The 24,765-nt window shown below is 33.6% G+C and overlaps 1 protein-coding gene across 10 annotated transcripts in view; it reads right to left on the bottom strand.

Moving 5' to 3' along the window:
- LOC6050384 (tropomodulin) overlaps positions 1-24,765 on the bottom strand; it is a 105,358-nt gene that overhangs the window by 53,229 nt on the left and 27,364 nt on the right. Inside the window, exons 1-2 of one of the 10 annotated variants that reach the window (XM_038250008.1) lie at positions 22,767-22,886; positions 16,032-16,522 (exon numbers count right to left, since the gene is read on the bottom strand). The exons of the other annotated variants lie outside the window; for them this stretch is intronic. Of the exons in view, the coding sequence (XP_038105936.1) occupies positions 16,032-16,088 (57 nt within the window). The 5' untranslated portion in view covers positions 16,089-16,522; positions 22,767-22,886. Of the gene's footprint in view, positions 1-16,031; positions 16,523-22,766; positions 22,887-24,765 lie in introns of those variants that run through there. 10 annotated transcript variants of the gene reach the window in all.

Below are 24,765 nucleotides of genomic sequence, written 5' to 3' on the forward strand. Positions count from 1 at the left end.
TAACTCTTTCAAAAACCATCAAGGAAGTTTGGCATAATGGACGTTGGGCATAAGTAGTACTTGATTTTATTTTTGTTTTATTTTATAAGTATTTCTCAATTTCACGAATGAAAATGTATTGTTAATTTAACTTTTTTTAATAACTTTAAGAGATTATTACTATTATTTTTTTTCCGAAAAATTCTTTATATTTTTCCCCCAAATTGTAAATTGTTTCCTTTTTGAAAAAATCACAAGAAATCTTTTTAATGAAATTTTGATATTTTTATTGAAAATTTAATTGAAAGAAAGAAAATATCTCTTGTTAGCTTTACATTTTTCCCCTTTCAATATAATTAGCAATAATATCTTTTTGAATAAAATTTTTCCTTCTTTTATATGAAATTCCCCTTAAAGATGAAAAAACCTCTTCAAATCTTCGACAATTGAGCTGTTGTATTTTTTTTTTTGTTTTGATCATAATTTATCTCGAAGAAGGAAAAATCTCTAAATAAATCATCATTTTTTTCCTTCTTTTTTTTGAATTCAATCTAAAGAACATGCAGAACTGGGCAGCACTCGTCCGACACGAGAGTAGCGGTAAGATTACCCAAGTAACAATTTACGTTTTAATTCACTCTGGAAGAATATTTTAAGAGTCTCTGGAAAGATTCGAGCAAAAAACCGCTTTATCCTGAAAGCAGCAATAAAGAAGAGTTAAAGCAGCAATAAGTGTAAAATGGACCATTTTAGGAGGTTGTCAAGAGCGTATTTCAGGAGAGTTCTAGAGCCAAACAGTATTGCTGTTGATTTTTAACGGACTCTCAGATACTCTCAAGAGATCTAATAGAACTTATTCTAAAGCTAATCAAATTTGTAGCTTTATTGAAGATCTCTTGGTAGCCGCAATAAAACATGATTTAAACTTTTTTATTCTTGATTAGGATAAATTATATTTTATCAAGCAAATATGGGTGCAAGATTTACTTTATTAAATCCAACTATTCTTTGAAACTTTTAACGACAAATGGTTAACTTTATTCGGTGACATGAATATAATAATTATATAAATAAGTGTTTGATTATCGATTCAATCATATTGCGAAACCCATGCCATTAAAATTTCACCAATCAATTTCTAGAGATACCTCGAAAAATAGACACCGAATACATTATTCTGTCAGAATAACTCTCATTTTTCATAAAATTTAAGCAAACTTTTCTTGTTTAGCTGTAATCATCATCATGGCGTCCATCTAGGTCGCTATTTTTCATTTAAACATGGCGAAATTCGTTAAATCTATTTGTTCTGACTTAAAGCTATTAGAAAAACATCTTTTCTTGAGATGCTCTTGATCAAGAACAACGTTTCTTGAAAAGCTCTTGTTTAAGATTAAGCAAGGGGTTCTAGACTGGAGTGAGCTTTGACATAGTTTTAACCCAGAGTAAAATGCACAATACTGCGACCTTAGCGCATGCAAGTTTTAGCCCACTGGAGATAGATCCAAAAATCATGTGTTGGCACATTTTCGTCATTTTCGTGAATTACGAATAACGAGTTTTCGTCAAATTTGAATGAAACTAGGATTTCGTTCAGTTCACCGTTTTTATTTATTTATTACAACAGAAAAGAATACTTGTCACTTTTTTCACTTGATGATTCGGAAACGCCTTCCAATGTTCAATGCCGGAAGCTCAGAAAGATGCACAACACTTGTTTCTTCACCTCACGAATCTAAATTTGACACAATTGAATCACTAACTCACATAACAATTACGAATGCAGTATGATCTTTTTTAATTTAATAAAAGAGCTTGCCCGGCATTTTAGAAACGTCTGATCTTCTTGCTGCTAAAAGTAGACTGAGTTTGACATTTGAAAGGTCAAGACAAAAAGATTTCGAATAAAGCTTTCCCTAAACAACTTGGTTTTAATACTGATTTGGTGAAGTCAATTTGATCTGGGAATATCTTCTTCAAGATAACTGTAAGTACATAAAGAGATTAATAAAACTTTGCTCCATGTTCTTCGAGAACATTTCAAGATTTTTTCAAGATAATTCTAGAACAGTATTTTGCTAAGCCCAAAAAGACTTGATAAAAGCTTTTATAAAAGCAAGACGCTTTTTTCAAATGTTTTATAAAAACTGATAAAACTTAGGAGCATTTGGATTGCTACTTGGGTTTACAGATACAGAGAACACAGTTTTAGATGACCGAGAGAATTATGCCCTCGAGTCCATTAAAAGAAAAAGTTCATCCTTCAAAAAAAAAAAAAATGTGTTGTCTACGGGAATTGAACGAGGGACCTTTAATAGAATAACTCAATGACTAAACTGCCTTGGCCACAACAGCTTGGTGACACAAGAGTAGTCAGATGGCGATGACCCTTGTTGAAGATTTACTGTTTTAATTCATTAATGAAATTAATTGTTTTGCAGATTTCGATTTAACTTTTCTTTAAATATTTTGCAATCAACTTTTTTATGCAATTTTCCCATATTTTTTATACACAACTTAAGAAGGGAAATTCTCTTATAGATGTTCTCTTTAAACATTTCTATCATTTTTGCAAATTTTTTCTCTGTTGTATTATTTTTTGCAATAAAGTTGTTTATGTAATTTTCCCTTTTTGTATTTATTTAAAACAGACAGTTGTTACAAAAAATATTGCTAGTTAAATTGATTTTTTGAATAGAGGTAGGTGAAAAACAAAAAAAAATAATGCGATTGTCAAATATTTAAAGAGTGGAAAAATGTGAATCTTTAAAGAGACTTTTACTTCCAAAAGTTGAATTTTATGTAAAAGAAGGTAAAATTTCATAAACAAACTCAATTGTCGAATATTCATTTCATTTCATTTCGTTTAATTTCATTTCATTTATTGGATTGTTTTGGCAAAAACATCAGTGCAGTAATTATCCTAAGCTGAGATATGGGGTACCTTTCAACAGCTGACTAATTCAAACGGTGTTAGAGTTTACTGGTACACGGGAGAAAATTTGAGCAGGGGAAGGAAAAAAGTTACAAAATAACCTTCGAAATTGCTAATAGATAGGGGATAGTTAGAAGAAAGGAGGGTCAAATATTCAAAAAGTTTTTTTTTTGGATTTTCCCTTCTAAAAGTTGAATTTAAAATAAAAGAAGGGAAAATTTCATGACAACACATTTGCCAAATATTTAATGAAAAAAAAGTACATTCCTTATAAAGGTTCAATATTAAAGATATTAAAGAATAAAAACGTTACTTAATTTACCTTAAGGTAGTTGGTGCCTTCCTCGCATTCATGTTTTATTTTAGGTGGTATTTACAAATTAATTAAACGTGAAGACTTCCATCATTGCCATGATTTTTCATTAAATATAAATTTTGCGTTGCTTTCAATATTTTGACAAAATTCCTTCTACAAGTTGTGCTGATTCCTTTTGGAAACGATTATCCTATTCCTTGCGAAGTTATGGAAATCGTCATTAATCAATGATTGCCAACTAGGACGTCAATGATTGTTCCACAAAATTATATAAATTTTGAGACACATTTGATTTAGATCAAAAATTCCTTCAGTGGCTTCAAGAGGGCAACAACCGGTACATGCTGATTCATTTTGGTGGAGAAATTCGTTAAATTGAATTTTGTACAGAATATTTTAGAGTGATCATCAATTATCTCCCAAAATGATCAACGGCTTCACCTTAAGAGTTTTTTTTTTATATTTTTTTTATTTTTTTTCAATTGTTTTTTTTTAATTATTGATTTTACTAGAACAGCAATTTTCAATTCTTTTTTTTACCAACTCTTCAAAATAAAGGTGAAAAGTCTCATGAGTTATATATTTCAGTAAAAAGTTCGTGTAAATCTTTGTCGAGACAAAATGATGCAGCAACATAATTAATACAGATTTTTTCCAGAAGAGACGCAGACACTGCTTAAGCGATGTGGCAACCGGGCGATACGCATGCAAGGGGGTCGTGTTTTTAAATACCTAGTCAAAAAAATTGTTATGGTTTCATTTGAGCAACCTGCCAAAAATGTATGGAATTTCGTAATTTTTGTTTTCATGGAACAAACATACTTTTTGCCCAGGTATTCAAAAACGTGGGTTTTATAGAAAATCTAGATGTATGGGTATCAAAAGATCGGAAATTTTATGCCCTTTCCAATGCCACATAGGTTGACTTGTGAATTGTGGACCGGTTCGGATGCCGGCGGATTTTCCGACGACGTAATTCCGGGTTGGTACGAAAATCCAACGAAAAACCTATTCTATCGATACAAAGACCACCAAAACGGTGTTATACCCACTCCAAAATATTTATTTAGCAATTTTATTGTCATATATTGACATTTAGATAAATTTAAAGTTTGCAAAATTAAGTTTAGATGAGTTTCATATAAAATATCCAGAGTTATACAAACTTTTATACTAAGTATTTATTTTACTTTATATTCAATCCAAATTATTTTTTAATCAGTCAAGGATGCCTATTTGGAGTTGAGAGACTGGATTTATGGTGATTTGTCAACAAATAACTTTATTTATGTAAATTTTTCGAAAGGTGTACAAACTTTTTTTTGCACCCTTTTTGATTTCTGTAATAGTATTTGTTATATAACTTTTTTTTTATAGAAATCATCTTTTCATGAGCTTTTTGCAACAAAATGTTCGGCATGAGTTTTTGAACAAAACGTAGTACTAGTTTCTGTTAAATTTTAAATTGTTCACATGTTTCATCACAAAATGTGCATAGTGCCCAAAGGGTGTAAATACTTTTTTTACATACTGTAACACAAGACATCATTTTCTTAATTCAACAAACCATGTGTCTAAATCATTGGACAGGATTAACAGATCATCAAACTTATACCTGTCTAACGATGCTCACAACTGTTGTGCTGGACATCACTTTCAACGAGTAAATGACATCTAATCTTTTGAAGTTTTGAAAATTGATATAAAGTGCCCATAACATTAGACAGTAATGGCAATATTAATAAACAGAATGACAAGTTTTTTAGAACCTTTTGAGCATTTTTACTAACTAACCCAAAAACGATGTTTGCATTTCTTTTTATGAACTGGAAAGAACTTCTTATTTTTAGTTTTCGAGTCACTCAAACCAGCATGACATACCGAAATTTGTTTTAGGATTTTAAAAAGATTGATGTTTTGATCAAACAATCAAAATAATACAATTTTAGAGCCAGTAACATCAGCAACATTGAAATTTGATTTGCTCAAGCATTGATTGCAAATAAACCAAACATTTGTGAAATTTTAGTTCTGCAACAGACTCTAATAAAACATTCCGGAAGTCACCAACTTTAACAGCTCTAAAATCCACCTTCAACTTTAACGACTTCAGCGCGCATTTCGTCAGTCCATCGTACAAAGTGACGTTTCAGCAACATTGTAATCACATTGTAGTGCGCTTGCCCGCGTTTGACTTATTGAACAATTTCCGGCTAAAAATAGTTCCTCCGTTCGACGACGTTAAAGTTTAAATAGCTCACGCCTTCGCTTGTGTGTGTGTGTTTTTGGGGGTGCTAAATGTGCAGCAATTTGTTTTATATTTACGCTAATCGCTCATTTTACTCCTGTTTGAGAAGTCCAAGCGAAGGAGAGAAAAAACGCACTAAAATGAATCGAATTAATTGTTAGCGTAAAGTTAAAAGCCTTAACGAAAACAATTGTCAGATGTTTGTCTAAAAATAAAACGACGAAAGCTGCAGCAGACAAGTCGGACGAAGAAACGCCACACGAGAAACAGAAGAAAAAAAAACAAAATAAACAAAGGTTAAATAACAGCGTCTAACCACATCACGACACTACAAAGTTAGAAAGAGAGCAAGAGGAGATCGTTTTACGTATTCGGTTTGGGGGGAAAATTGCGATGCTCAGTTCGTCAGAAAACGTCACTGAAAACATCACAATTGACAGCTAAAATTAGAACATGTTAAGTCAGTGTGCAGTGGCCGTGTGAAAATTGTTTTGATGTTTTAAAGCTTCTTCGCAAAATTTTGAATATCCAACAAACTTTAAATTTTATGGTTCAACAGCGAAATTTCACATATTTATTTCAATAAAAGATAGCATTGAACGAAGCTTTTTTAAAAGTATTTAAATTAATTTGAAAATTTGATATAACAACACTAAACCAGAAAAAAGGGAACTTGAAGGGCCACTATTACCACATTGCCCACCCACCCACATCAAAAGTCAGTCCGCTAGAGTCGTGGAGGTCAGCCGATTAGCGAAGATCGAGCAGCCATTAAAATTAGTGAGGACGAAAGGTTAGGAAACTATTTCTGCCTGGGCGGCATTCTGCTGAGCGAAACGATCGGTCAAGTGCACCGGCAAATATTGCGATTTCGATTTCGTAATCGCAAATAGTCGAAATTGTGTAGTAAATAACTGCTGGGTGTGGGAAGAAGGTGGCTAAGATGGGAAATTTGGGAAAACAAATATCACCGATTTTGAAATGGAACAAAGCATGGCTTACGTAAATCTGGAACGTTTATTTGGTGAAACTCACCTGAAATGGTAGAGAGAGAAAAATAGTTAGAATAGATAAAAGTTAATGATAATTAAAAATGCACAGGGTTTAAAACCATGAAAACATATTTTCAATGATTTTTTATTCTTTCAAAATTTGTTCATAATCCAGTGAAATTTTTGTGAGTTTATTGATTTTTACAAACATGAAGAGTTTTGTCAATAGTTAAAAAAAAATGATTCAAGCATATTCATACAATAATTTATTCTTGTGTCAATAGTACTTTTATGAGATTTTCTATTCGTTCATAGTTGCGCATACAAGCGAAAATATTAAAATTCTTTGTTTATTTGAAAAATCAAATTTCAAAACACATCAGAAACGAAAATTAAGATGCGATAATTGTTAAAATAGTAGTTTATGCAACAAGTTGCAAAAAGAGGATTTTTCAGCACGAGTCGTACATTTATCCAACGAGGTTCACCGAGTTGGATAAATACGAAGAGTACTGAAAAAATCAAGTTTTGCAACGAGTTCCATACAACATTTTTTGCAATTCCAAAAAACACACACTGAGTGAAATTTTATGTCAAATTTTCATGTATTTTGTCAATAAATCGTTTAAATCAAAAAAATGTTGAAAAGTGTTACTTTACAAAACAAATGCTGAAAAGTTCAACTTTTCAGCACCCATTTGAGTGCTGAAAAGTAGAACTTTTCAGCATTTATTTTGAAAAGTGTTGCTATTCGATTCTTTTATTTTTGGTACAGAAAAGTAGGCTATTTCGTCGTTCAAGAATGACAGGAAAAGTAAGTAGTTTCACGACGGAATTGCAAAAAAAATGTTTCGTTATGAAAGAAAGTATTTTTATACGAACACATATGCCTTTTTTGTATCTTGAATATTTGTTTTAAAGATTTATCAACTTATTTTTTTTTTGCTTTTTACACACTCTTGACTCATTAATTTTCCCAATGAATTATGTTTATTTTCAAAATTTCAAATTTTTGTTTTTTTCTGTGTTTTGATTTTAGGAAAAGATTGAAGGAAAAAGTTTTAATTTTTTTTGTTTTATTCTTTGTTTTGATTTCATTGGATTATTTCACAAAGATGGCCTTTAGTTTAATGGCATTTCTTGAATTAAATTTTGTAAAAAGCTTAAGAAACTTTTTTAATTTGTTATTAAAATGTTGATACAAACATAGTACGTGGTTTAAAAATTATGTGTGTTTTGAATATTTGAAAACTTTCACAGTAGTTAAGCTAGAAGGAATTTCCAATAAAATTAATATTGGCTATAATTTAAAAAAAAAATCAAATCAAATTAATCGCTCTACAGCATTGCCTTGTTCTCGATTGCGAGATTCCTACTCGAAACTAGGTGTCCGAAAGCTTGATTGTTGAGGCAATTGTGAACCTCTTTTTACGCCTTAGCTTCCATCCACCCCGGGATTCGAACTGACGACCTTTGGATTGTTAGTCCAACTGCCTACCAGCGACTCCACCGAGACAGAGCCCAGGGAGACGACTCCTACACCTGGATTGAGCTATTGACAATTTCAAAAAATTGATTATCATGATCTTAATCAGCGGAAATAATTTATAAATGTGTCGAATTAAGTGAAATTTAACATGACTCACGAAATTTCTCGAAAAGACTCAAATTTTATAGATTTCATGCGTTCCTTGAAATCGTAAAAATTATTTGAAAGAAAGTTTTTCGATTTTTAGTTTCATAAGGGGTCATCCATAAACCAAACTGACACTCTCTCTAGGGAGAAAATGGATGGGTTATTAAAAATTAAAATTAAAATAACAAAATCGAGATCAAAAAACATTAGGTCTAATTTCACTTCTAAGGCCCTCAATGTTACCTACACGGAGAAAAAAGAGTTCCCAAAATCGTGAACACCCGTTCATGAAATTGGGAACCACGAACAAAGTGTTCAAATGCCATGGTACGATTTTCAAAAACGTACCATGGAATTTGAACACTTTGTTCGTGGTTCTCAATTTCGTGAACGGGTGTTCACGATTTTGGGAACTCTTTTTTCTCCGTGTACACTTAGGCTGTTCAAATCATCATTTCGATGCCTCGGTGCTCTCTTAAATAAATAAGATAGAAATCCCCGCAAGCTTAGTACGAGAGAGCAAAGCGGCATCGATTTGAAGAAAAAATTCTCCACAAATTCCGATTTATAAAATCTGAACAAACTGACAAGCGAAATACAGAAAAACAAATTGGAGGCAGAAGTAAAAAATTTTTTTTTTTTGCTAAATATCAATACCAAATCTGCTAATTATTAAAATCTGGCAAAATCAATCAAAATTCAAAACAGAGCAGTTCTCTACGGAATCGGTCTTTTTTTCTTAAATTTTATTTTTTGTATTTTTTAATCCGGCTGAAACTTTTTTGGTGCCTTCCGTATGCCCAAAGAAGCCATTTTGCATCATTAGTTTGTCCACATAATTTCCCATACAAATTTGGTAGCTGTTCATACAAAAATGATATGTGAAAATTCAAAAATCTGTATCTTTTGAAGGAATTTTTTGATCGATTTGGTGTCTTCGGCAAAGTTGTAGGTATGGATATGGACTACACTGAAAAAAATGATACACGGTAAAAAAATTGTGATTTTTAATTTAACTTTTTGTCACTGAAACTTGATTTGCAAAAAAACACTATTTTTATTTTTTGATGTGTTTTAGAGGACATAAAATGCCAACTTTTCAGAAATTTCCAGAATCGGCAAAAAATCATTGACCGAGTTATGATTTTTTGAATCAATACAGATTTTTTCAAAAAATCGAATATTGGTCGCAAAAAATTTTCAACTTCATTTTTCGATGTAAAATCGAATTTGCAATCAAAAAGTACTTCAGTAAATTTTTAATAAAGTGCACCGTTTTCAAGTTATAACCATTTTTAGGTAACTTTTTTGAAAATAGTCGCAGTTTTTCATTTTTTTAAATTAGTGCCCATGTTTGCCCACCTTTGAAAAAAATATTTTTGAAAAGCTGAAAAAATTCTCTATATTTTGCTTTATTGAACTTTGTTGATACGACCCATAGTTGCTGAGATATTGCCATGCAAAGGTTAAAAAACAGGAAAATTGATGTTTTCTAAGTCTTACCCAAACAACCCACCATTTTCAATATTTCGCCCATTTTAAATGTTAGTCTTGATTTAATTTTTTTTTAAATATTGTATTCGAAAAGATCGGAAAATTTGACGAATGTTTCGTGTTTTAACATTGTAAATCGGATTTATAGTTGCTGAGATATCGACATTAGAAAATGGTGGGTTGTTTGGGTGAGACTTAGAAAACAACAATTCAGCTTTTCAAAAAAAAATTTTTTAAGGTTGGCAAACATGGGCACTAATTTAAAAAAAAATGAAAAACTGCGACTATTTTGAAAAAAGTTACCTAAAAATGGCTTTTGTATGGACAGCTGCCAAATTAGTATGGAAAATTATATGGATAAACTAATGATGCAAAATGGCTTTTTCGGGCATACCGAAGGCGCCAAAAAAGTTTCAGGCGAATTAAAAAATACAAAAAAAAAATCGAAGTTTATCTAAATCTTGATCAACACTTGGAAAAACCTAAAAAAAACTGATCTGGAAGCTTTGCCTTTACTAACAAGTGACGATATTAATTTTAATCCAATAAAACCATAACTTCTTGCAACTCGTCGTTTATTAGGAATTTTGTTTAAAAAAATACTGAATTATATTTGTTCAAAAGATAAAATAATTTTTTTTTGCAATTCCGTCGTGAAACTATTTCCTTTTCCTGTCATTCTTGAACGACGAAATAGCCGACTTTTCTGTACCAAAAATAATAGAATCTAATAGTAACCCTTTTAAAAACAAATGCTGAAAAGTTCTACTTTGCAGCACTAAAATGGATGCTGAAAAGTTGATCTTTTCAGCACTTGGTTGGAAAAGATATACTTTTCAACATTTTTTTTAATGATTCATTGACTCATTGCATAGACACTCGGTGAACCTCGTTGGATAAATATACGACTCGTTCTGAAAAAGTCCTCTTTTGCAACTTGTTGCATAAACTGCTATTTTTAAACAGTCGGTTATCAGTTATCTAGTGGATTTTCAGTTTTTAAGGACATCAACTAATTTAGTCAAAGAAATGTATATGATGAAAGTTTAAAATTTCTTCTAACTCTTTTCAGAAATGTTTTCCAGCTCTGAGATTACAACCATAAATTTCAAAACCTCAGAGTGGGCTTAAATAAAAAAAAACACCACGAGGCACACATCAAACCAACACAATTAGCACCCAATTTGCGAGTACACGAAAGCATTTCATTCATTTTTTACAACTTGTACCACCGAAATGAAAATATCAACGGAAGCCAAGCCAAGAGAACGGGATAAACCTGATTCCCGTGACTCTGCCAAATATTGTCAACCAAGATGTCAACTTCGGAAAAGGTTGTGTCCGTTTGGGGAGGAAGAAAACCCGAAATCACAACAAGGGGTAAAAACACGTAACGTTTCTACCTGTTCTCATTTTAATTCATAAAATTTGGACCCGAAATTGAGAGGAAATTGCCAGAAGAAAGGAGAACTTGTTGTTTCTCAATTTCTCGACGGATTGAGATTTTTTTCTTTTTGCTTTTATTTTCCAATTCTACCTGGATTTGTTTCAAATTCGACAATTTGCGACATTTGTTTCAGTAATTAACGCTGCATCGTTGACTTTCGTCGGATTCGTCCCAAATCGCGGAAACGGCCCCGAACCAGATCTCTTGCCGCGGCGGCCATAAATCTTGCTTTTCCTCGCCCATAAATATAAACCCTGTGCCGCGCTCCGTAGTTCACTAATATTTATTAATTTTATTCTTCACGGGACTATATTTTCGCATTTGCGCATTTTACAAACGTATACGTGGGGATCAACCCGGAACGAGAGGGCGATCTATTTTCGTCCGACGACGATCTTGAACAGAGTCGGGCCTTTATTTGGTCTTTGTTCCGGGGACGCGCTGGCAACACTGGCACCTTGCCAAGGGCAGTGGACTGGAGCAGAAGAAGAAGAAAAAACTGAGCGCGCAATAACTGCAGCGTTATTGCAGATCACGGGGGTTGTTTTGGGGGAAAAACTTGGAATCAGGAACAAGGAAATTTGTCATATTTACGCGAGGAGAGGGCATTACGCCGCAGCTGAGAATGAATTATGGGCGCACACGTTTTGTACATTCAAGAGGAAGTTCGACCGAAGTTGAACGATCGCGGGGGTCGGCTAACATAGACCTGAAAGTTTTCCGTAGATGAATAGAGTTGCAATTTTCACAGATCTCCAAAATTCGATTTCAATCCTGAGATATTCAACGAAATCCGAAAAAACTCCGTGCATTTTTGTCACTTTACATATAAGGGTAGTTTAAATATTGTCGTGCCATCTTATCACTCGATGAAAGTTGATGTAAGTGCGACAACTGGCCAAAGGGATTTCAGGTCAGAACGCGTTTGACGCACGTACAGGTTAGACTACCGTAAACATTTGTAATTATAACTCGTGACTACAGCAACCAACTTCAACCAAACTTCGGGACAATGCACAGAATGGTCAGCCAAACAAAACGTGTTTGTTATTGCTTACATTGCGTGCTCTCATTTTTGTTTATTCAAGGTCAAACATTGAAACGCCTTTTTCTCGGAACGTCGAAATGGCGGGTGCGACAAAATAGCACGATGACGTTGAAATAATTATTTTTTTTAAAACTCTTAAAAATCAATTTCTAAATGTGTTGTGTTTGATTTTGATATTTTATGGTGATCTTTATCAATAAAGGTAAGAAACATATGACAAACAAATACTAACTAGAATTTTGTTTTTTTCAAGGTTTGAAAGATTGCCCAATTCATCAATTTCAAGGGGTAAATTTTTAAGGCATGATTTGAGAAATACATGTACGAAATTAATGTGAAAAATAATTGTTTGTATTCAAAAACAATAAATAATGACAGCAAAATAAAATCGTGATAACTGAGAAAACATGTCGTGTAGTGCTTTCTTGAGACACCCTCGAAATTTGCTGCAAGAATGACAAAGCCAAAGGGTTTTCAGATCAGAACGCGTTTGACACACGTACTTGCCCAACTACCATATACATCTGTAATTATAGCTCAGGACTCCGGCAACCAAATTCAACCAAACATCCGGACAATGCACAAAATGTCAACCAAACAAAACGTGTTCTATAGTGTTTGTAATTGTTTACATTGTGTTGTCTTTTTTTGTTTACTCAAGGTCAAACGTTAATAAGCGTTTTGCCTTCCTCACTGAGGTTAGGCTATAATCCTGCTATAAAAATGAACTTTGTATAAAAACGTCGTAGACCCACCTTCATGTATACATATTGAGTCAGAATCGATAACTGAACAAATGTCTGTGTGTATGTGTGTGTGTGTGTATGTATGTATGTGACCAACAAACTAGCTCATGTTTCTCGGCACTGGCTGCACCGATTTGACCCGAACCTGTTGCATTCAACTTGGTTTAGAGTCCCATAAATCGAGTTTTATACAGATTGAAGTTTAGATAAGTAGTAATGTAAAAAAATGTGTTATCACATATAACCGGATCTCACTTAAATATATGTAAACTATGTCCGGATCCACCATCCGACCCATCGCTGGTTAGGTTATCAAAAGACCTTTCCAACAAGTCCAAAACATTGAAGATCTGGCAACCCTGTCTCGAAATATGTACACTTAAGTGATATTGATGTACTTTTTGGATGCCGGATCTCACCTAAATGTATGTAAACTATGTCCGGATCCACCATCCGACACATCGTTGGTTAGGTTATCAAAAGACCTTTCCAACGAGTCCAAAACATTGATGATCTGGCAACTCTGTCTCGAGGTATGGCCACTTAAGTGATATTTATGTGCTTTTTTATTCCGGATCTAAAAAATAGATGAAAATGTTGTACAATTCCATCATATCAGCCGATGTTGGTAATTTGTGAGGAAGGCTCCAACCACATAGATGGATTAAGCTAGTTTTTCTCAGAACGTCAAACAACGACGAGCGTCAAGAAAGCACGACAGCGTCGAATTGATCTGTCAAATTGACAGTAGAATATTAGCGAAACTGACGTTCCTCTCGCTGAAATTTTAGTTGTTTTGACAATCGTTTTATTGAAATGTCAGTTGGGGAGCATCCATAAACCAAGTGGATACCTTAGAGAGGGGGGGGGGGTGTATGGCAATTTTCCAAAGATTTTTTATGTCCACAAAATTGTTTTTTTTTTTTGAAAAAATTAATAAGGTTTGGCTTTTGAGGACGAGGAGTTCAAGCCAAGAAATCCTAAAAAAGTTGAAGGCGAGATTTTCATTATTTTTTTATAATAATGAATGGAAGTTGTTTATGGAGTCGATGCGGTTGTATCTTTCCGGAAGCTGTCTTCATTGTTGGATTCCGTTTGAAAATCTGGTTTAGTTAAAATTGTAACAGCTCTCTTTGTTTGTTGGATCAGCTTCGCTAGAATTAGCGATGTTTTTTTCAGAATGACACTCTCGCTGCAGTTCTTCGTCACCCGTAAAAAATTAAAATCTCTTCTAACCGATCGAAACGCGACAATTTTGCAGCAAAAATGTTAAAAACTAGACAAAATAAAACACATACTACTGGTTATAAAACAGTTCATTTACCAGTAAGAAAAAAGTCATGCTCTTGCTTGAACAGCCTCCTACTTTGTAAATGTAAACAAAGCAGGATCATTCGAAAATCACGTTACGCATTCTCTCTATTCATCACCCAGCTTTACAGCATATAGTGAAGGAAAAAGAAAAGGGTAGGAAAAATGGATGAACTTAGAACAAAATGCCTTCGAATGAGCGAATCCAAATTCGTCAATTGGAACAACTGACAGCGGGTAAAAGCACAAAATTAGTTTGAAATCTCAGTTTGGACGTTTGAGAGCTTTCTAATTCAAATACGATCAAATAAATGAGCATTCGAATGTAGGTTTCATTCATAAAGTACATCATGTAAAATCAGCCAAATTTACCCCCTCCCCCCCCCTTTGTCACGCATTTCCTATACTTATAACACGCAATGTCACACTTACTCATACCTTCTTTGTATGGAGCTTGGACAATCGCCATAGCCCCCCCCCCCTCATAAAGTGTTCACGTGGTTTATGGATGGTCCCTTACTGTGGATCATGCTAGAGAAACAATACTGGAACCGTAAAATATGAACCAACCATGGAGACGCACGATGGGTCAAAATACGACAAACCACAATGCGTCTCCATGAAATTGATGATCAAATGTATGATCAACACTCAGCCAACGCAATTCTATAGATAACATTCTTCGAAAAGAGTCATCCACCTGCGTAAGTTCAGCCAATCCCCCAACCTGAACACGTGTTACTTGCATTCCATTTCGCGACCAAGTTTGACCAACAATTCAAAGCAAAAAAAAAAAACGAAAAGTGTGAGAGAATTGAGGGCTGCTCTATAAATATTACATAAACAAACCGCACCTAAGCTGTGTAGACCTGGGTACGCACAAACAATCCAGAGGCGTGCGCGTGGGAGGGGGGCAAGACCCAGGTCCAGAAATAACCGCGCAACAGTTCTCAGTTCCGTAGTAACATTTCAATAGGGCGAATCTGCATTTGTAAACAAGCAGGCTATCCCTTTCGCTCAAGTGACAGTTCACGTCAAGTAAGAGGGGGATAGACTGATTGTTTACAAATGCAGATTCGCCCTATTGAAATGTTACTACGGAGTTCTCCAAAGTCGTTGTCCTCTCGCGGATCGGTCACATATGGCGGATGCAGATCGAAATCGGAAAATTAGAAGAATGCCTTTCGGCTCAGTTGGATCGTGGCAGACGCCGGCGAGGAGAATCGACGTGACCCTATTTCGATCCATTACTGCGGGTGATCGACACGTGTTTAGTTGGGGCGCGATGGGAATCGATTCCAAATTTGAATTAATTTATTCTTAATTGAATCAACGCTGTGGGTCTAGGAAAAATATCTTCTTGGAGGTGGAGACAAAAACCTGAAATAAAATTTGCATTTGACTATCTTTAATTTCTACAGGTTATTCAATGACGTCACTTTAAAAAAAAGCAGCTGATACGAACAACGTTTCAAAACTGACAGTGTCTAATTTCGAAAAAAACGCATAGTTGCGACAAGTGTGAGTGCCTCTTCGCCAAGTGAGCAAAGTCATTAATTTTAATGGCATTTTCCCGCAGCGCGTATAAATTGTTTTCTTACCACCCATCGAGGGGAGGGGGGAAGATTGCGTGTTCCCGGCTTAGAAACCAAAATTGTGAACACGATCAGTTGAACAGATGACGACACACTACGAGTTTTGACGGTGGTGAGTTCAATGCACTTGGGGGTCGGTTTTACATTTTCGTTAGATTTGATGAGTGTTTGTATCTTGAAGAGACAGTCTTGAAATAGCTTTTGAACTATGAAATTGCAGATTGTTTTAATTTCTATTTCCAAAGATATATCTATTTAAAAAAAACTTCAACCAGCAAACCTACCGTGACGATTTCCGTCCTGCTCCACTCTTCCTCGTACATGCTCATTCCGGCCAACATTTGCACCTCTCAGGAACTTGATCTATCACAGTTTGACTCCACCTTGCATAAATATTTATCTCACCCCCTCTTAACAGAAACAAACATTTGACTCCTTGTTTTTTCTTCTTTGTCTTGGTGCAATATTTCCACAAAAAATCACTCACTTAAAATTATTTTTTCCGCTGATTTTCCAGCATTCAACACAAAAAAAAAATGAACACCAAAATAACCGACACTCTCCAACTTGTCTCCCGTGCTAAAGATTAATCACTTTTGGCTGACGTCGTCGTCGTCGTCGTCTTCAGGATGGAAATTTATGACACCACTTTTGCCGACTTAATCACTCCGGGTTTGATGTTGTGAAAATTTTGGTTCATTTTTGTTTTTTTTATAACCACTTTTATTTAGCACAAATGATTTACGACAATCCTAAAAATGGGTTTCAGACTGTTCTGAGAGGATTTAAACAATTAAAGGTAAATGCAACAAGAATTAAATGTCAAAATAAATAATTTAAAGTTTTTGACGAAAGATTTCAAAAACATTCTTCTTTATCCATCTCCATTCTTGCTATCAAAGCTGATTATGGTGATATCATGGAAAAACAATTATGATAAACATAATATTCACAGCATTTTATCTTGATGAATAAATAAGCGAAATTTTTTTTTTTTCAAAGATTATGTTTTTTTTTAACACTCCCGTTGCATTTATTGTCGTCTAAAACTTCTACAAAAATGTGTTTTTTTTTTCAAAAATGATTATTTGGCGCAATCAACTTTTTTGTGTAAAAATTCAATAAAAACCGCGTAATTTGTTCTGGGTATTCTATAACTTTGATCAGAAAATCGTTCTCAATATACAGATATTTTGAATGTTATAATATTAAAAATTGTATGGAGACAATTATGGACGAATTAATGAGGCAAAATATATTTTTTGCAATTCCGTCGTGAAACTACTTACTTTTCTTGTCATTCTTGAACGACGAAATAGCCTACTTTTCTGTACCAAAAATAACGAATCGAATAGCAACACTTTTCAAAATAAATGCTGAAAAGTTCTACTTTTCAGCACTCAAATGGGTGCTGAAAAGTTGAACTTTTCAGCACTTGTTTCGAAAAGTAATACTTTTCAACATTTTTTTGATTTAAACGATTTATTGACAAAAAAAATTTGAAAATTTGACATAAAATTTCACTCAGTGTGTGTTTTTTGGAATTGCAAAAAATGTTGTATGGAACTCGTTGCAAAACTTGATTTTTTCAGCACTCTTCGTATTTATCCAACTCGGTGAACCTCGTTGGATAAATGTACGACTCGTGCTGAAAAAATCCTCTTTGTGCAACTTGTTGCATAAACTACTACTTTGGTCAAATAAAAGGATCACACAAAGTTTCATTCAAATGATTCAAGTAATGTAAGGCCGTTGCAAATATTTTTTGAAGTTTATGTCCCTTGAATCTTACCAAAGTCGAAGGAGGAGGGGAGGGGGGATACTTTGAAAACAGTTGCTTACCAATAATTAATTTTCAAAATATCGGATATCGACTGATTTTTTTTTGCGGGAAAAATAACTTTTCGTTGGACTGTACAGTGTACATTGATATTTCATGGAAATTTAAAATATTTTCAAAGGAGTTGAACATGCTAAATATTATTTTAAACGCAGGAAAATGCATTTCAACTGGTTTTTAGTTAAAAAAAAACTTTAATTTTCATTAAAACTTTAAAGTTTTCCGAAAAAAAAAATATTTTTTTGCCTCTTGATTATTCAGGAAAACTGTTAAGGGTGGAGAAAGGGCGGGGGGGGGGGGGGGGTTGGCATAAACTTTGAAAAATATTTGAAACGGCCTAACAAAAAAAAAAACAAAGAAAAACTATTTCAAACCTAATACAGTCCAGGTTCGAATAACTGGTTATCTGAAGTTTCGAAACTTAGGATAATCAAATTAGGATTTACATCTCTATTTTTTTCTTATTTTAAACATGAAATTTGAGTTCAGCAACCCGTTGATAAAATAAAAACTGCATATTCTTAAAATTTCATTACCGCTTTATTATATAAATTCCACATAACTTTGAAGCCTTTTTTCAAAGCGAGATTATTTTCGGATGAAATGACGCGGAGATATGATTTTTTTTTGAAAAAAGTGGTTTTTGCGAAAAATGACGAAAAATGACGAAAATTGCCATTTTTTGAACTACCCTATCACTAGGGTTAGTGAAATTTCACGATTTCGCGGACAGCGTGAAATCCGCGAAATTTGTCTTTTTCCGCGAAATCCCGTGAAATTTTATGTTTGTGTGAAACTGTAACGATTTTTTTAAAATATTTTATCAAACTCAAACAGGAATAAAAATAATTCAAAGATCTACTGTAGAATTAAGTAAATGAAAATATCCTTGTTCAATTACTAATATAGGGTTAGTGAAATTTGAAGACCGTCCGCGAACAGTGTGAAATTCTTGATATTTATAAATTTTCTCAGATCATTTTTTTCTTCAAACAATTTCAATGTTTCAGCTATAAAGTCTTTTTAAGTATATTTTATAAGTTTTCACTTGAAAAGCTTGATATGAACCATTTGAAGAATTGTTTAAATTTATCAGTTTTTAGAAACTAACAAAATTTAGTAATATTTTTTCACTTCAGTAAAAAATTTAGTTTGAAAATTAAAATTTCAAAAAGAAATAAGCTTTGTCTTATCCAAAATTAAGTGAAGAGTATTTATTATCTTCGAAATCTCATTTTAAAAACATGTCAGATTTTTCTCTAAGTTCTGTTTAATTTTAACGATTTTTTTTGTTTTCTGATCTCATTTTAAATAAAAATTTTGATTTTGTTACAAATTACATTATTTTTGCCTATTGATTTAAAATTTAGTTTTTGAAAATAGAAAGGAAATCCTTAAAAAATATTTTGAATGGGCTAAATGTTGCAAAAAATTCAAACTATGTCACTCATTTTGGGTGGACAAGATTGTTGAATCTTGCTTTGATATGAAAAATGCAATAAAATGTAAACTGCTAAAACAAATGTAAATCATGCTTTTGAAAACGTTTTTGCGTTTAGTGAAGATAGTTTATTGAAGAATAATATATAAAAGCATGTAGATTTAAAAGATTTTCAGAGTTATTTTAAACATTTAAAAAATTCGTGAAATTTTGTAAGGTCAAATTTGCTATTTTCGATGAGCCACCTAATGGCCAAACAAAAAAAAAAGTATATTTATCAATACTAAATTTAGCTCCGGGTATGTGTAATGTAATCTATATCTTAAGAATTGTCCGATTGATTTAGTGTCTCCAGAAAAGTTATTGGCACTAATTAAGACTATTAAAAAACAAGTTCATGTAAAACATTTGTGAACACCCGTTTTTAATTTTGAGACAATTTTTGGGTTTAATTTGGAAATCAAACACGAGACTTATGGTTTATTATGAAAAAAAAAATATTTTTTTGAATACTATCGGAAACATACATGGGTCTCGTGGCGCAGGGGTAGCGGCTTCGGCTGCCGATCCCGATGATGCTATGAGACGCGGGTTCGATTCCTGCCTTATCCACAGAGCTTCTATCGGATGGTGAAGTAAAACGTCGGTCCCGGTTTCTCCTGTCTCGTCAGAGGCGCTGGAGCAGAAATCCCACGTTAGAGGAAGGCCATGCCCCGGGGGGCGTAGTGCCAATAGTTTCGTTTTTTTTTTTTCGGAAACATATTCAAAAAAAATTTAAATTACTTTTTTATGCAAAATTTAGTTTGCATTTTTCCGTGTGTATTAATTTATATCATTCATAAATTACTAAACATTTTGAAGGATTCCCATGCCAAATCCAATATTTTTGTTCTATAAATTGTTTTTTTTTTTGTAAATTTGTTATTTTCAAGTTTATAACTCTGCTTTGCACAAAATAAATTTATATAGCATTTTTAAAGTGTTGGTCAATGCGCCCACATTTTTTAATTGATGATATATCGGAAAATATTGATCATGTAGAACGTACAATATATTTAAATCTGCTACTTTCGATGTTTTGAAAGAAATGAAAAAGAAAAACAAGTTAAAATTATTTGAAAATAGCTTCAACTAAAAACGGTGAGCATTATCAAAATATCAAAAAGCACTTTCAAAAAGTATTCAAAAAAGGATTAGAAAATCTTTAAAAAAAGTATTTTTGGTAGAATCAAAAAATCTCTCTTACAAAAATATTGTAGTAAACGCCAAAAACAAGCAGATCATCAACCTTCCGGCATACATTGTTGAAAATAAGTTTTCACTTTAGGAGATAAAAAAATAAAAATAAAAATGTTGTAAAAAAAAATATTTTGATTATTTGGTTTTGATGCCAATCATAATTTATATTTTTATGAAATATCTTGTTCTAATTATTTTTTAGCAAAATTTAAGCTACTAGAACAAACATTCAGTTGAGAATGTCTGCATAAAACATTAAACGAAATATTACCCGAAATATCTTAAGGGGTTACATACATGTAAATCGGCAAAAATGTCAGAGGTTGATTTAACACACATTTGAACTTTTTTTTTAATCTAATAAATATACATTTTCATCTCCTAGCAAAACAAATTTAAAGCCACTTGGTTGTACCGTTGTCGAGATATAGCTATTTGAAGTTAGCAGTTTAAAAAAACGTGTGCCACGATATCTCGATTTTTAAAAAGTTTATTTAAAAAAAATAAAAATACTTTTATGTTTTTCATATAAAAAATCGTCAGCATTTGATTTTTGTATTTTTCAAAAGAGCAAAATTTCAAAATCGGGCTTCCTCATGCACACGGGATATGCCTTGAGAGTCATCACCTCAAATTTTAGCCATTTTGGTCCATCCCATCTCGAGATATCGTGACACCCGTAAATCGGTGTTTTGAGAAAAACGCTCACAAAGTTTGACAGTCCATTTTGCGCATGGCAAAATTTTGATCTTAAATCATTTCTTACTCAGTTTAATCAGGTAACATCTTCATAAAACTTTCAGGAGTGATTGAAAATTATCTTTTCAGTGGTTTCAATAAATTATCTGTAACATGAAATTTTGTGATTTTCTTCATGTATGTTAAAAAATACATTAAAATTTTGATTAAGAATGTATCAATTAAAAACTGGCTTTATTCATTTTGTTTGTAGATTTTTAATTTCAATTTACTATTTCTAGACCCTGAGATTAAAATTAGCATTGACTGGCATTGTTTCAGGAGTGAATTACACTATCTACAACCTTAATCTGAAATTTGGAAAAAAACATAGTGTGCACAATGTCTGTCCAAATTGAATTTTTTCAACGCAACGTGTTAAAAAAAATTAATTCGTAAAAAATACATTGACATTCAAAAGTAAATAAAAATATATTTAAATTCTATAAATTCCAGCTCGGTTTACGCTAATAGAGCCTTAAACAAATTTTAAACGACTTTTTTAATGAAATTTCAAGTTTTTAATATAAATCTCCCAAATATTCCAATGTTAAAAAAATTATATTTAAACAAAACAATTCATGTAAATTGGATTTTCCGAACTTAGTCACTCAGTTGGGAAAATCTTCCCTCACATTTCACCAATACTAAGCCACAACCCCCATAAAGAAACCCCACCCAAACAGTGAAAGCACTCAGTTCAACGTCCCAAATCCACAGAAAGAGAGTTCAATCTCAAGGCGATCTCCAACCGGCCAGACTCCAACACAAAACTTCTTCTTCATCTACTTCTTCTTTCTCTTCCTGTCACTACACTACAATTTCCGATAAATCTTTCGTCAAACAACGAAATTACTACCACCGCCGCAGCAACTCGCGCAAAAGCCGGCCTTTCTTCACAGCCCATCTGTTACAGCACTTCCTCGATCGGGACTTCTTCTCTTCTTAGTCGAACCTCCCCCTGGAACTCAAAACATCAAGAGGACAACGATTCTTGATCTTCGTCGCTTCGCGACCTCGACGCCATTTTTTTCTTGTTTATTTGTGTGTTAAAAAATGCGTGAATTTTGAAAGGATCTACTTGATTTGAAAGCCGATTTGTCACTTCCTAGTTGGAATTAGACGATCTTTCATTTCTTGCGATCGTACGATCATGCTATCTTGTCACAACTCTTTGATTAATTTGATCAAAAATGGTCATGAAAGCATTTAAATTTTAATTTTACCACATCCGAATTGGTCAAGTAAACAATCGAAGTATGTTTGGTCATTTGACAGGTACAAATTGATTACTATATTTTAATATCACACAAAAATCAAAATTCTACTGGTAGCTGCCAAACGGATAAATGACGCTCACAAACCAGTTTTGAGTTCTCTTAATTATCTTTGAACAAGGAAATCGCGACATCTGGAACAATTTCTAATAAAGATGGACAATGTTTTGACAGCTGTCAGTGATTTGTTTTGGCAAGATTCATGGAGAAGAAACTTCAAATAGACGATGATATCTGTCAGATTTCCTAACCTCTTCGATTGTTTACTTTGACGTTCTTTTGTTTATTGCAGACCTATTTATCAAAATGGCTCAAATTGACGCAAGATAACACAACCGCGACGACGCTGGCGGTCATTAAAACTAAATCCGTGTCAAACGCAACTCGCGCTACGATCCGTAATCCACTTTGTTATGATCCGCGTAGTTTCGGACCTGCAGCTGTTCCACCATTAATTCTCCCATAAAAACACGTGTCTTGCTACCTCCTCTCGATCTCCGCTGCTTCCAATGTGACAACTCGCGAGCAATCCGCGCGACACAGAATCTTCCGTAACGGATCGGCGGCGACTACCCGACTGTAGAGGTCTTCACGGGACCATACTCCGACGGCGACTAAAGTGGGGTTCCAAAAATCCTCTTTTCATAAAACGGGGGCCGCCTTCCTCTCCTAGGGAGGAGGGGCTGGACTCAGAGAGGGGGAGGGGGTTTGATATACGGAAAAAGAGCTGAGAACGCTTTTCCAACGACCAGCAAATTTTCACAGCTTCTCACCGCAAGGTGCGGGCGTTCACCGCCAGGGGGGAAAGGTATTGTGATTTGAGGAAATTTACCTCACAGTTTGTTTTAAATTGATGTCATAATAACTCAAAAATGTCACAATTCCTTGAATCGTTATATTTTCAAAAATTAAAATTACTAAAAAAAGTAAGTCCTGCTAGGTGACCAAATCTTACCACTTTCTTGTTCTTTAGCGTCGGCTCTCATATTTATAATTTCCCCTTCACCCTCGCACAACCTCGTAACCACCTTTGGTAAGTCTGTGTTTGTTTTCCCTAGACTTAACCCCAGCGCAGGAGGGTATCCTCCTTGGGCGATAAAAACCAACACTCTTATTTTCACACTTCTCTCACTACACTTCTGGTGGAGAATTTCCTGAGAGACACACACACGCAACCGTCGCTCAAGACGGCTCGGATAAGTGTGTCATGTTGAAGTTTCCACTTCCACTCCAGCATAGGCTTTGGAAAGCACCAATACACGTGCTCTTCAAGTTGATCAAGTGATTGAAGAAGTTTATCTGATTTCCTACTTAACTAGATCTTTGTAATAATTTATTATTTTTTATAACAGACTTTTCTATCCAAGATATCCAATCCTGAAAATCCCTCTCACACTAAGAAAAAACCCTTCCCAAAATCGTGAACGAGTGTTCATTGAATTCAGAGTCACGAACCAAGTGTTCAAATTGCATAATAAGTTTTTTAAAACGAACCATGGAATTTGAACACTTTGCTCTTGGATACAAACAAGTTACAAATTTCATGAACGCTTGTTCATTTGGAGACCTGATTTATCTCCGTGCAGCCATTTTTTCTCGAATATAGATGGTCTAGATTTGGATTGAGAAAATTATGGTGACTGCGGAAGTTTTTCAACTGATTCATTACTCAGTTCATCGCAACTGAGATGCGTTTTTGGGCGTCGTTTTAAACTTACGTTCATGCACGGAACCACAATCATTAGCAATAAGAAAATATTCCTGAACTAACTATAACCTATAACCGTTTATTTTATAAAGAATCCTTTGTTGAATTTTACCTAAAAAAAACTTCAGAAAGTTTACGATAATCATTCCCTCGTGGATAAATGTCCATAGAAAAAAAAAACTTTTTTTTGTATGAAGCGTGGATTTTACTGCATTTTTAACAGCAAAATTACCGAAATATTTTTTAGTTATCGTACCTTTTCTCAGATTTCTAAAATGGAAAACATTTCCTAAACGACATATTTGCCAAAATATCAGCGAAATGGCTTTTTTCTCGGATTTGTAAAAATGCATTCCGAAACAATGTAAGTTGTATATGTAATATCCCTCGGTACTATAAAATAGTACCAACTTGCAGAAGTGTAATCTGAAGTAGGTAGTCGAAATTGTAGTGCTAGATTATAGCAAAGACTCAGTCGAACAACTCAAGTGAAGAGTCGCTCTCTTCTGTCGTCGTCCGTCGTCGAGTCAAGACGTCCTGTGTAAACTTATACCTAGATTTAATAAAGTTTTAACCTATTACTAAACGCGTGTTTAATTAGTCATATCGGACACTTCAGTATATTAGTTCAACAAACTGAAAACATAAATACACATGAATTGAATGGATTGTGAAAAAAACATAGATACAGAACATTTGAAGCTTTGTTTAATTTTGCTGATTTCAAATTTGATTTAACCCTCTACAACCCAACCCCGCCTCTAGACGGGCTTCG

Source organism: Culex quinquefasciatus, chromosome 1, assembly GCF_015732765.1.
Source record: "Culex quinquefasciatus strain JHB chromosome 1, VPISU_Cqui_1.0_pri_paternal, whole genome shotgun sequence".
In the NCBI taxonomy this organism is placed as follows: domain Eukaryota; kingdom Metazoa; phylum Arthropoda; class Insecta; order Diptera; family Culicidae; genus Culex; species Culex quinquefasciatus.